The sequence below is a fragment of the Lagopus leucura genome, unplaced genomic scaffold (assembly GCF_019238085.1).
Source record: "Lagopus leucura isolate 7727_CA_CO unplaced genomic scaffold, USGS_WTPT01 Super-Scaffold_100002, whole genome shotgun sequence".
Taxonomy (NCBI): domain Eukaryota; kingdom Metazoa; phylum Chordata; class Aves; order Galliformes; family Phasianidae; genus Lagopus; species Lagopus leucura.
Genome location: NW_024962263.1, coordinates 80394454 through 80407854, shown reverse-complemented (window position 1 = coordinate 80407854; position 13401 = coordinate 80394454). Strand labels below are relative to the sequence as shown.

Sequence of the window (13401 nt, the reverse complement as noted above, 5' to 3'; positions counted from 1 at the left end):
CTTGCCAAGCCGCCTGTAATTTCATCAGGGGATCCTGGAGGATCCAGAGGAGCCAAAAGTGACATCTTTGCATTTAACAGCCCATGAGTGAATTTTCTAATTATTTGCTTTACTTCCTGGCAACAGCTGCAGACAAAATGCTATTAGATAAAACAAGCACTCCCACCACCGCTCCACTGACTGCTTTGTCGTTGGGTGACTCTTCTCTCCCTCATGAGGTATTTTTGGTGACTGCTAGAACACCTGTTAAGCAACTTGCCTTTAATCTTGCAATCATTCACAGCAAGTCCAGTAACACAACAAATCTGCATCCATATTTGAGATGCTAAGACATGATAAACCTATCCACACGTGTAAAGTCAGATGGTGTGTTTCAAATGAGCGCTCGTAACAGCTGAAAGGTGACAAGCCTCTCCTCAGTTGTGAGTGAATGTCTGAACACTCTAAGCCTGTTACAGAGTAAGTATAAATGCCACCAAAGACGTTTGTCTTCTCTGACTTTGTGTTAATGGGGACTGAAAGCAGTGTATCATAGGTTACCCTACACAACTACCACCTGAGCTCCCAGACAACGTCAGTAAGTGTTTGAGCACCTGCAATTCCCCAAACCGCAGATCAGAGTCACGGTTCACTTCCCCTCCATCTACACTGTATATCCACTCAGTCTTACAGTTAAAGCTCTTAATTCACTCCCTTTGTTTTACTTGATACTTGGCACACTTTTAGCTATCATGTGCAATACTATGATTGACATAGAGATGTAAAGTGCATTATGCTGACAGAATAGATTCCTCACGGAACAAAGTTTTCACATAGATGTACTCTCCTCGTGGGAGTCGAGGCACTTCGCTCAGGGCTCTGGCAGTCAGCCTGAGGTCCTGAAGCCTAGAAGATGGGTTTTGCAATCCTTTTGTGCTTCCCCAGTTCTCTTCAGCTAAATTTGTTTAACACATTTAGGGTAGCGTAAAGAAGATTTCCAATAAACTTAATGGAATAAAATTCAAGATGGAAAGAAATCGTGCTTTTCATGATTTCACTGATGTCTAAGCCTAAGGAAATGAAACAATAAGGTTACAAAAAATTACAGTAGGCAGCCAATGCACGCGAACTTCTGATAAAGAATTAAAGGATGTTTATTCATCTTCCTGCACGTTACGAATTCGCATGTTACTGTATGTTTCAAGTATAAATCAGGGAAATTCCATTGACTTCAGAAGCTACACAGATGCTTAAGAAACAAAGATCTAGTTCAACCTGCAGCTCTTCTGAAGAAGACTCCGAAGAGCTACTTGGCAAATAGTTTCACAAACCATAACAACACCAAGTGTTTTGTTTTCTCTGAACTGGAGTACTCTGAAGTTACTATGCATGTGATATGAAATGATGAATTATTATTTAGTCAGCATTATCTCAGATCTACTTCCCTGTTCTTCCTCAAATGCTTTTTCTGCTGGCACTCAATCCAAATGCTTTATTTGAGAGAATTCTTGTAGAATTTCCTTTGATCTCTGTGCATACTGATTAAAATGAACACATAGGAAAGGCAAAGGAAACTACTATCTCTTTGTGAGTAAGACAAATAATAAGTATCATAAATGAGTGATTAATACAATGTTCCGTAAGTTTAAATCTCTACTGGCCATGATTTTCCTCCTCAATATCCTCCTCAATATCCTAATGACCAGAAGAGAACCTTTCAACTCAAAAATCTTAAAACTAAGATGCTTTTTTCCCTTTCTGTTTGCCTCCATCTCCTTGGGTTGTTTTTCACTTTCTTTTCCATGATCACACTTGAAGTTTAAGCTGTAAGCTCATGGCACAAGCATGGAAGTCCTCCATTCTCTGTCCTTGAAATTTGTCTGAATGACATACAAAAGACAAAACAGCGAGAAAAATTGTGGTGAGATGACAGAGGCAGTTTTGCATTTTCATTGCCCAGATTTTTACAATAAAAATAATATGTGCTATTAGACCATGAAAGAAGTGAAATTGATTATGTTTTATTACGGGAAATCAGATTTTCCATACAGTATAATTCACTTATTGAAGTTTTATTGAAGTTTTCAGAATTCTGTGGGCAAACTTTGAGATCAATTTCTGTGCTTCTTACTCATCTGTAATTTATAAAATATTTCTGGTGAACTCACTTATGGTCACAAGACATAAGCTTTTAAAAGTTTCCATGCTGCAGGAATGGATTATGATGCAGTCAAGAAATACAGGAACTGACTGAATTAAGCTGGACACCAGCAAGAGAGAAGATCTATATAAGCTAGCTATGGTGCAGTGCTGGCAGAAGAGCAAATAAGCATAAGTTTCACCAGAGATTTGCTTTCTCTAAATATTTCTCACCACCTTAGTGAAGTTCAAAGGTTCTTTATTACTTTTCCACTAGAATTTAGAAAAATTTAGATGATGTGATCGACTGCATTTTGTTAGATGATGTGATTGACTGCAACATCAAGGGAACTGAATCAACATCCAGAAGCTCCCTCCCTTCCTGACCTGTGTTCTTACAAACGGTAAAAATGCCATGCTGGTAGCCATCAACGTGCTCACTTAAAAGAGAATTATCTGATGACAGTAACAATAAATTACCCAAACATGGTATTATCCCTAAGAGTATAATAATAATAAAAATCATTTCTATGCAACACTCCATTTCCTTTCTAGATTTTATATACTTTGGCGCTGATCTGAAAGCAAGAGTTACATCTTGCAGAACTTTTGCAATGCAGTGAAACATAGATCTTTTAAAAATATGTTTACAGATCAGATGAGAGACACAGAGATAAAAAGAGTTTACCCTTAAGCGTTCACTGATTGGAAAGGCAGATATTTATAATAAGAAAAGCCTACATCTGATCCTCCTCCTGATTTAGATAGCCCTCTCTGCTGCATGCTTTTACCATAGGGCTAAAGGGGCGATGTTTTGACACTAGTTCCTTCTGCAGTAGTTTCCATCTTTACATATATTTAAATGCACACTGAACACAGAGAGGAGGAGTCTGATGCCAGAGACAATTGGTCAATCACATACTTTGGTCAGTCACTCTAGAAACGGTCCCTTTTTGCACGCTGTCAAGGATACCAACATTTGATGGTAATTCTGAAGTCTGGATATTCATCTTAGGTACTCCATAACTGCTAATGCTGTAGTATCTTGTTTTTCCAGCTTGTTTCTCTCTCCAATAGCTCAGTGAAACAGAAGGTTTGTATGTCAGATGTAATCATCATCACTCTAACTCATTCCATTTCATTCCCGGGCGCTGTACTCCCAGTCCTTCCTGAATGAGACACCTAGTTCCTTCCAGAAAAATATCCTGACAGGAGAGTCCCTGCTAGTTTCTCTCTCTTCACTCAGGGTGCTCCTCTAATCCTATCCAAAAGTCAGGTCTCATTCACACAAATGCCTCTAAACATCTTCATATCACTCCTCAAGGGCTGCAATTTGCTCCCTCAGCATCACGCCACGAAAAATTTACTCTGGCAGGCTAAAACACAGTTATGTTATTACTTCCAGCTCTTTGAACTGAAAAATCAGAAAAAATAATAATGATGATTTAGTGCTACAGGAGAGCCACATTACAAAAGATGGCAACTGAACATTTTGCAGAGTGGCTACTTTGCTCCATGGGGCACCAGCCCTGAGCAGCATAGATCCGAGCCAATCCACACTCATGACTCTCTCCTTAAACAATGCACAAACACAATATATACACAGCTGAATTTAGACACAGATGTAATGTTCAGACTCACAAAGATTCTAGACACAAAACTCCCAGTGAAATCTATGCTGCTTTGAACTTGCATGACTTGAACTCATACAAAGACTGTAACAAAGCAAAGAACTAAACTGAGGTCTCCTAAACTGCAAGCTACCTTCTGAAGTCCTACATCAGCTCTCATTTCTTTACTAGTTAAAAGGCTGTCTACAAGGAACTTTACATAAATGACAAGTGCATATCCCACACACAGCACTGAACTGTCACAACACCAATCCCACCTTCAGTCAGCATTTTCAACTTGGGTGCTGCAGTTGTTCAACTATAATTAGTAAAGGGATCTTAAATGATTATTTTCTATTAACAATACAAATAAAAAATAAATTAACCTTATTATTTAGCTGATCTTCTGCCAATACATGTAAGAATAAAAATGAAAAGCAAAGTATAGGGATGAAAAAATAACTCTGTACAAGTAACTTTTACTCAAGTTTCTATTTACTTATTCATTTACACAACTGACTATTTACTCAAGTTTCACCTCTGTTACATGGTAAGGAAAAAAATTAACCTGCCTACCTCACTGTGATGTTGTGAGGATTATTTGAATGAAATTATCATGCATTATACCACACAGTGTCATGCTGCAGCTTTTCTTCTTATCCTACTAAAAGCATATAGAGGACTTTTAGTTTTACCTAAAGTCTCTAAGAAGACTGCTTTAGGAATTTAAAGAGAATATCTTTCACAATGTTGTCTTTCTGTAACCCAAACTGAATCAAAAGTAACATTTTTCACATAATTTTCACTCAGCAAATTCACGGTTTTAAAATATATGCATCAATGGCGTATAACGGTGTCTACTTGAACATTAAATATTGAAATCTTCTCCTCTGGAAATATCTGCTGAACCCATCTTATGAACCCATCCTAGAAGAATGTTAAATCATGACACACACATTTTCTTTGCAAAATCTGCCTCAAGAATCTGCTTCCTTAGTAGAAAGGGCACAGAAGAGCACTACAACCACACTGTTGCTACCTTCTAAACTATATTACTGGTTTCCTATGACAAAATAGCTGCCAAAACCAATATTGTGTCTCAGAGTGATTTGTTCCCTTAAAAAAAGTATCCTTGCACTTGACAAATTCTCTCCTTAAATTGTTTGGCATAGCCAGCAATACTGTCATTCACCCAAATCTTAGCACTTTCTACAAAATGACTGCTAACAAAGTATGCATCTGTTGGGCATTTGTGCAGGAGGTGGTTATCAGGGGTTCCAAAGTGCATGTTGCCAGCTACTATAACAGGGCTATGAAACCTGTCCCACTTTGTGCACTGAATGTGAAACTAAATAACCTTCAGTAAATACTACAGTGGCAGCTGGGGTCACAGGAGTAAAGATTATAGCTTCTGATTAGTTCTTTTCACAGGGTATCAGAAACTTAAACTGATACATACAGATTAAAGACAGCACTTACTTTCATTTTGTGAAGGCAAAATTCTCATACTCTGTGCCAGAAGATGCCTTTGATATGTATACTGGCATGAAATAAAAAGACTTGCTAATGCAACATTAAACACAAGGGGGGATTTTAAATTTACAAAAGATACTAATGCAAAGTTACAATTCCTACAGTAATCATGACTTAGTTCCTATAAGTTCAGTCCTGTAAAGTTCTGCTCTGTGGTTACATGCTCCAAGAAGGAAGTGAAACACGCCAGCAATTTCACCCTTTCACCCATTTCAAAGGATATACTTATGCAATTTAGCGTAAGGAATTTGCTTAAATGTTTCACTTAATGAAAAGTAGATCACTAAGCACATTGCAGACCTGGGACCCTTACTCTAAGGAGAGCATCAGTCATGTAAGGTTAAGGTCAGAAAAAAAAGTTTGTAGAACCCATGCATGCCATCATTTTGAATTTTTCTCCTATTACCAGATTGAGCAAATATGCTTACAAATGCTATATTATTTGGAAAAGACAACGTAATCACAAGAAATGGTTAAAAAACAAATAAACAAATAAAAAACAAAACCTCAACAAATACAAAACTTGTATTTTATTGCTTAGAGTCTAATCAGCTGTGAGCAGAAGAATGAAACTGTTTTCCCTTAAAAATAAGAAGTGGGCATTTAGGCATGTAACACAACTCTGGAAAGAGACTTCAGAGAAATTACTTGTTCACATAAACATGTCTGACAGTGTTTTGACACATACCATCAGAGGTGGGGGTTTTGCATCATTTTGCACAAATTCCAGCTAAAGCAGCTGTACAATAAAGGTTCACAGATTGCCTGCAAACTGTCTGAAAGTTGAAGAGAACAGAAACTGCTCTAAGGCATGGTATCATCTGCTGCTGCCAGAGTTTAAAGTGGAGGTCTCCTTCCTGCAGAACTGCCTAGAGATGAGGACAGTCTGAAGGCGATGCAGTGCCTTTTCCCCTTCCTGGGACTTAGAGCTGCCTCCAAAGCAAAGGTCACTGCTCAGGTGGCAGGTAACAACCAGGCAGCTCCCTTCCCCTTTCATTCACTGTGGCAGCAAATCTCAAGAACAAGATGGAAAATGCATTAGCTCTCTTTTCTGTTAAAGCAAGGTTATATTTAACTGCTTCACACTCCACATTGTACCTAAAATCCTTATGCCAAGTTAATTTCTAAGTAACAAGACGATGTGAGAACACAACATGTCCCTGTTCAGCTATTCCAGAATACAAATGTTAAACCCTGCATAAAAGACATGCAGGGATTAAAGGTAACTCACCACGGGAGGTAAATTATTTTTGTACCTACCCCTCTGCCCCTTCGAGGTGGAAAAGGCTGGGACAAAGGAAAACTCCACAAAAGTTCATCTGAGAAAACTTGGTTGCTGTTCTGATATTTCATCTGAGCTGGCAATAAAACCAAATCCCAGGAAAGAGTAAAAACTGGACTGTAGTGCATTTGTGCCCATAGTGCTTTAAATGGGTCAGGGATTATGCATGAAATTGAGCCCAAATCTGAAAAACTTCAAGTTGAAATGAAAATATTAAACAGGTAGCTGTTGGTGAAGATACTGACATACATAACTCACAAAAAGTAGTTTTAAAGTGTGTCCCAGAGTTTGCAGACACATTATAATAAACTTCATGATGAGATCTGTATTGATGAACCCTTATGAAGACATGGATCATGTTAAAAATTCAGCAGGGTGACCTTCATGTTCTCTTTAGAAAAAACAAAACAAAAAGCACCACGTAACAGAGGTGCTATAAGGTAAATCAGCAGTTTATTGAAACTAGCCAACATTACAGATTTCAAGGCCCTTCAGCTCAATTGGTATTGCAATGCAGACATTTCTGCCTCTGAGCTCACTCTGTACAGTAACACTGCCTTCTGTTTGGCATAGGTGGTATCTTAGATAACACTGACAGTGTTCTATTGCACATATCAGTATACTGATTTACTATGTAAAGGCCAACAGTGAGGCTTTTTACTCTAGATGGAAATCACAAGTCAGTTTAGCCTCTCCAGATTATTTACCAGATTATTTACTTGAATCCAAGATTATTATTTTGAATACAAGAATACTGTACCACATTCAAGACTTTGTGAAAATCAATGAACTCTTTCCCATTCAACCTTCTGAATCCTGTTAAAGACTGCAACAGAAGAAAATCTGATGGTTTTACCTTATCAGAACCAATACAAATCCTACTAACCCTAAGCTGACCAAGCTGATGAGCAGTCTGTGTACCTAACACAGTTCACGAAATACAAAACATCAGTCCATGCAATATCTTCAGGCATATCCTGATGGCCACTGTTTGATCTCTATGCATAATCAAAACAGAAGTCCAAGTTGCTAAGACAGATTTGGATTTCAGGCAGTAGTAGTTTGATGATATCCTTGTTTCTTTTATTTTTTAAAAACGAATAATTCTTACTGTGCTTATTTGATTTGAGTATTTTTCATTGGGTCTGCCAGTTACAGCTCAGTCACACAGCCTGAACTGACTGTATCACTAGGGCACACACCCCCTCCTTAGGCAATTACAGACTGGAAAGTAAATCCAAAGTCAGTTATCAAGATTTTATCTTCCCAGTTACAAACACCTGGAAATTAGGAATTACAACATGATGGCAGGGCAGTAATAATCGCATGGTTATGTAGGGAGTGAAAATTACACTTTTTTTGTGGTCTGCGACTTGCTATGTTCATTCTTAAAGTAGTGCCCAGAGTTCTATTAAACTCAGACATCAGTGCTAATACTCAAATTCAAAATCTGAAAAAACATAAAGGTGGGAAACAAACGTATTAAGCCCTCAAGCTCTAGTTCTAGTGAGTGTTGAGATATCAGATCTAAAATTCACCTTGTCAAGCATGTCCTCAGACTTCATAAATCTCTATAGGGAAGTAATCGAAAGTCCAGTGAAGTCAGCAGGAAAATTGTTTCCGCTAGTTTCAGTGGGTTTTCAGTGGCCTCCAAAAAAAAAATGCAAGGAGAGCTACAGGAGAGAACCCAGAATATCGGTTTCCAATGCTATAAATCATTAATCTATGGCTCCTGAAGTTCCTGAGATACCAGTTTATGTTGAAATCAAAATGTGGTGTGGGAGGGAATAGGTACAGGGGTCAAGGGACAGTAAGCACAATAATATGATTTCAAAACATAACCACGATTGGTGAAGAACAGCACAAGTAGTGTTAGAGCTCGTGAACTTTCCCAGTAACAGTAATCTGAGTGATTTTTTAATAGCTGCTATTTGTGCAGGGCAATAAAAGTATACTACTTGGTTGTATTGCATAAATACTAGAGCTGTTAAGTCTCCAACACTTCCTGTAACTCAAGCACAAATAACTTAGAATTTTTACACTTGATGAAGCTATGGAAATTAAGAAAAACATATTTTAATACACTGCAGTATTACACAGTGCATGCATAGAAGTTGTAAACCTGAGAAAACACACAGTAAGCATTTTCCAACAATATAGTTCTTCTGATTAAAGCAAAGGTCTTCTTAGAGTTGCAACACATCCGAGTTGTGAAACAGGAGCAATTTGTTTAAGTGACAAAAGAAAACAGCTTACCTAATCCTTTTAGAAGATCCCATCAATTAAAGAAAAAGCCCTGTCTTCAGATGAAAAAGCCCACCTTACAAAAGGGGATGTGAAACGAGATTCCGATGGTACTTGTACCCAAGCAAGGCAGGAGTTGCAACTCTAACTAAAACTACCTAGGTAGCTACATCAGCTTTCTGCTACACAGATACCAGTTTAAGTAAGTTTTCAATTCAGAACAGTCACCTCAGCTTCAGCCACAACTGGCAGATCTATACGTTAAGACATTTAGTACATAAGTCACCATTTAACAATAATCTTTAAAAAAAATAAGACTTACATTGTTTTTTCATGTCTTTAAGTTGATCCTTAAAATACATATATTTTTCATTTTTTTCCAAATCCGAGTCACTGTTCATGCTCTCCAATGCAGTAAATTTTTCTTTTACTAGTGATTTCAGATCTGGTATCTTTTCTGGTTTGTCTTGTTTTATCTGTAAGGAACAAGAGACAGAATGCTGTTATTCGCTGTGACACACACGGCAATATACAAATGTTTGCCAACAAATTCGTGAGCATAATCTTCCTTTGACGCCAGTTAGGGTTCTGCTATGAAACCATGAACTGCTGGTAATTATTTATCCAAGAAAAACTAACTATGAAATGTATAGACTGTCTTCCAGTGTCATTTAACTCAGATGCTGTATGCAGAGCGTATCTTACTTTAACAATAAGGACAGTTGAACCTCTGTGGTCAAAGTTACCTCTGTGGGTGGCAAAGGTCAACAATAACCAGCACAGCATTGCATGTGAATGTAACAAAGAATCTAACTCTGTCCTAGAGGGTAAAAAGATGGCTGAAAAATAGAAATTAAAAAGAAAGGAAGAAAGGAGGAAAGAAGGAAAGAAGAAGGAAGGAAAGAAGGAAAGAGAGAGAGAGAGAGAGAGGAAGGAAGAGAGGAAGGGAGGAGGGATGGAGGGAGAGAAGAAGGAAGGGAAGGAAGGGAGGAAGGGAGGAAGAGAGGAAGGGAGGAAGGGATGAAGAAAGGAAGGAAGGAAGGGAGGAAGGGAGGAAGAGAAGAAGGGAGGAAGGGATGCAGGAAGGAAGGAAGGAAGGAAGGAAGGAAGGAAGGAAGCAAGCAAGCAAGCAAGCAAGCAAGCAAGCAAGGACATTCTCTAGTTTTGCTTGCTTTAATTCCCTTCTCACCATTTTTTTCAATCAATTCTTCAGAGGCTTATAACCTATACGGTGACTGATGTAAAAACAGCAGAATATGCAGTACAGATAGCTAATACAAAATGAAACCACCTCAATTTATTTGTGCCATGTGAACAACAAGCATTAAGCCATACAGTTAGGCAAAAAGATCGCTACTTTAAAAGCACTTCCTTACAGTAATTGCCTCTGGAATAAATGAAAAATTTGACTGCAAATAACAATGGAAGTCATGACAGAGGCAACGAAAAGCTACTCTAAGAATGTAAAAGTATTCTGGGAATTCCTTAAAAAACAGTACGAGTTTTCCCTTCTGCTTCTCAAGCCAACATTAAATTTGAGGGCACTGTACCTTTGCTAGGTCTTCATATGAATTATAGCGGTAGGCTGGGGACAATGTTATGCACTGACGGCCAGCAGAAGTACAGCCTCTGAAAGAAGGCCTCATCTATCAAATCTGTAATCATAAACATTTTCTGAACCAAAGATTATTTGTACTCCAGCCTATACAAAGCATAGGGCAAAATACATCCGTCTGAAACAGAGGCAATACCATCTATGCTCTTCTCCAGCTGCGCACCTTAAATCCTGCCCCTCACCAGACAGACAGCATAGAGCCCACTGAGGACCTTTAATTAAGTTGATTATGTGTTCCACCATTCACAGAGAGGCAGGGAACCCTATGGGATACATTTTATAATAGGAGTTCCACAAACTATTAATATTCTTTCAAGAGCAAAGATAGTTTGACGCATTTATATCAGGTAGGTGCAAGTTATGGCAAGGATAAGAATAAGAAAAATACACAAACAGCCAGGTGACAGTTTGCAGTTTTCAAAGGTGCTCAGAGACAAAAGATCACCAACCACAACACCCAGCTGCAAATGGGACAGACACTGTACAATAAGCACTAAGAAAGACCAGCAGCAGCATCACAGGTGCTCAGACCGCTGCATAAAACCATGCAGCCTCATCCTCTGACACTTGGCAAAGACAGCAAAGAAAAAAAGCCAACCTATGCCTCGGGCAATGGGGCAATCATATGCACTCAAATGATTTGTCTGTCTCAGCATTGCTGCAAAAGAGAACCCACCGTAATCAAAACTAACATTGTTCTGCACTCAGCTGCAGAAGAAACTTGGCTGTCAGCTGTATTCAAACACAGAAAGCATTTACTACATCAAAATACATTTTAAATCCAACACATGATAAAATAATGATTTGATTTGCACAGCACACAGTGCAGACACACTCCTTCCTGCCACAGCTCCTTCAGGCTGTTGGTACAGATGTTCTCTCCCTACCACCATATCTGAGCAAACAATACCCAGTCACTACTCTCATCAAGAATGAGAGCACTATGACCAGATAACATGTACAAGATCCAGTTGTGTATACTGAAAAAAAAACAAGTTTCCAAGTTGCCAATACTCACACAAAGAAAAAAAGAAACAATCTGGATGTTCATTACAGATGTCTATTTGTCACAATGTCAATTAACTATTCTTCTCCATAGGGATTAACTTTTCACATCAAGACAGTTAGATCAGGCTCTTTTTATCTAGTTCTTGACTCGTGAAAGATTTCAGTATAGAAGCTCATCAAGCAGTGTCTCCAGTAATACCCTTGAGTCCAATTTCCAGAATTAAAGGACTCAACACACATGAGCAGAACAGGAAGCAGGAACCGTAACTTACACCATTATGTTAGCAAAAAGGACAGATGTTTGAGAAGCCGCACTGTATGTATGCAAAGAAACTTTGGCCCTGCCACCGTGGGACTAAAAAAAGGTTCGTGCAGGCATCTACACTAACCTCAAGGGACCCACTGCCTGCAAATTAGAGTCACACAGCTCGCTGCCAGATCCTACAAGGTAAATGCATGTCATGTTCTTAAAGGCAACATGAACAGATCCCCAGTTGCCAAGGAAAAACTGTCATTCATACCAGTTATTTTCCCATCAGCAGTATGTGAAGCAGTAAAGACAGTCCAGCAATGCAGCATACATGACACAGGCTCAGACAACCATGTAATGTAGAAATCTGTAGTCAGATGAGAGAGATGGTTGAAGAACACTCCTTCCTATAGTTTAACTTATTTCATGTGTTTACAAGATTGAATTCAGTTTCTGTTCACCTCCAGATGATTGCTTTCATTAACATGATTAACAGGGACACCATCCCTGACCGCACTCAATACTGCATTGTCACATGCTATTACTGAAATGCCATGTAGACCTTCTGGAAGGTCTGCATGTCGTAGGTGAATAATAAAGCATGTCCACCCACTGTAATAACAAGTAAATACGTTTGCTGTGCATGAGCAATTTCTCTTTGGTGCCGCATGTCCTACTCCATGAATAGGTTTAAGAACAGTCTCATGCAACAACACATGACAACAAAAGGAAAAAAAAAAAACATGACATCAAACCTAGCTCCTCAGAGTGGGGCAGAATTGCAACATCTTACACTGCATCAGCACACCACACTTACAGGTACATTCCAGTTTTCTTTAGTTCTCACCACCCACTGCCTAATGTACAGATTCATGACAGAGGTAGTGATGAGATCAGCAAAACAAAATGAAGGAGGCCAATATAAACACAGGATATGGCAAAGGGATGGAACAGAACTGTCAGTACTCAAGGCAACAAGCTGGGGTCATATTTTTTTTATTTCAGGAGCCTATCAGAGAGATGCTCACTAGCAAACCTGAAGCCATCAGTATGGTCAATTTGTCAGTAAAAATTACTTCACATGGGAACCATGAAAAGACATGTTAAGCAAACGGCTGTTCATTTAGCAGCACTGTCAGCCAAAACCAGCATGCTAAGCAACACCTTGCAGTCATTAGTCAATCCATTGAGAGTTACATTGATTTTGAAATGGGGTGGAGGCATACACACCCTATAAAGCATCCTGGAAATGACATATAACTATGAACTGGGAGTGTTAAGGACATATGGTGAAAAGAAGTATCAGTCACAACAGCTTGTTTACAGCAAAAGAAAAAGCAGAAGGATCTGCTATGACAGTCCCAAAGCAGCAATGAACCACATGAGTACTTACATGGAAGCTCAGCAATAAGAAGAACAGACAAGTTATACAAGATCATTAATGGTACACCATACATGATCTAACAGCATTTCTGACAGGAAAACATATTGAGAAATACAGCCCCAAAAATACACTGTTCAAGGAAACGCAGCCATGATTTACTTATCAAAAGAAACATTTGCTCATGGAAATAGCTTATTGTGTTTTAACGGGCAATGCTTATGAAATGAGCCAGCCCACAGCAGCTCTCTGACTTCTGTCAACATACATCCACAGGAATGAGCCTTGTTTTTGTAGATTCTTTCACTGGCACAATGTCATGGTTCTATGTTTTTTGTTTTTGTTTTTTTTGTTTTTGGG

General features: G+C 38.7%; 1 protein-coding gene across 1 annotated transcript in view; it reads right to left on the bottom strand.

Annotated features, from left to right (window-relative positions):
* The window catches only part of NSMCE2 (NSE2 (MMS21) homolog, SMC5-SMC6 complex SUMO ligase), a 128106-nt gene that overhangs the window by 57922 nt on the left and 56783 nt on the right, over positions 1-13401 (bottom strand). Inside the window, exon 4 of the mRNA XM_042869086.1 lies at positions 9110-9263. Within this exon, the coding sequence (XP_042725020.1) occupies positions 9110-9263 (154 nt within the window). The remainder of the gene's footprint in view (positions 1-9109; positions 9264-13401) is intronic.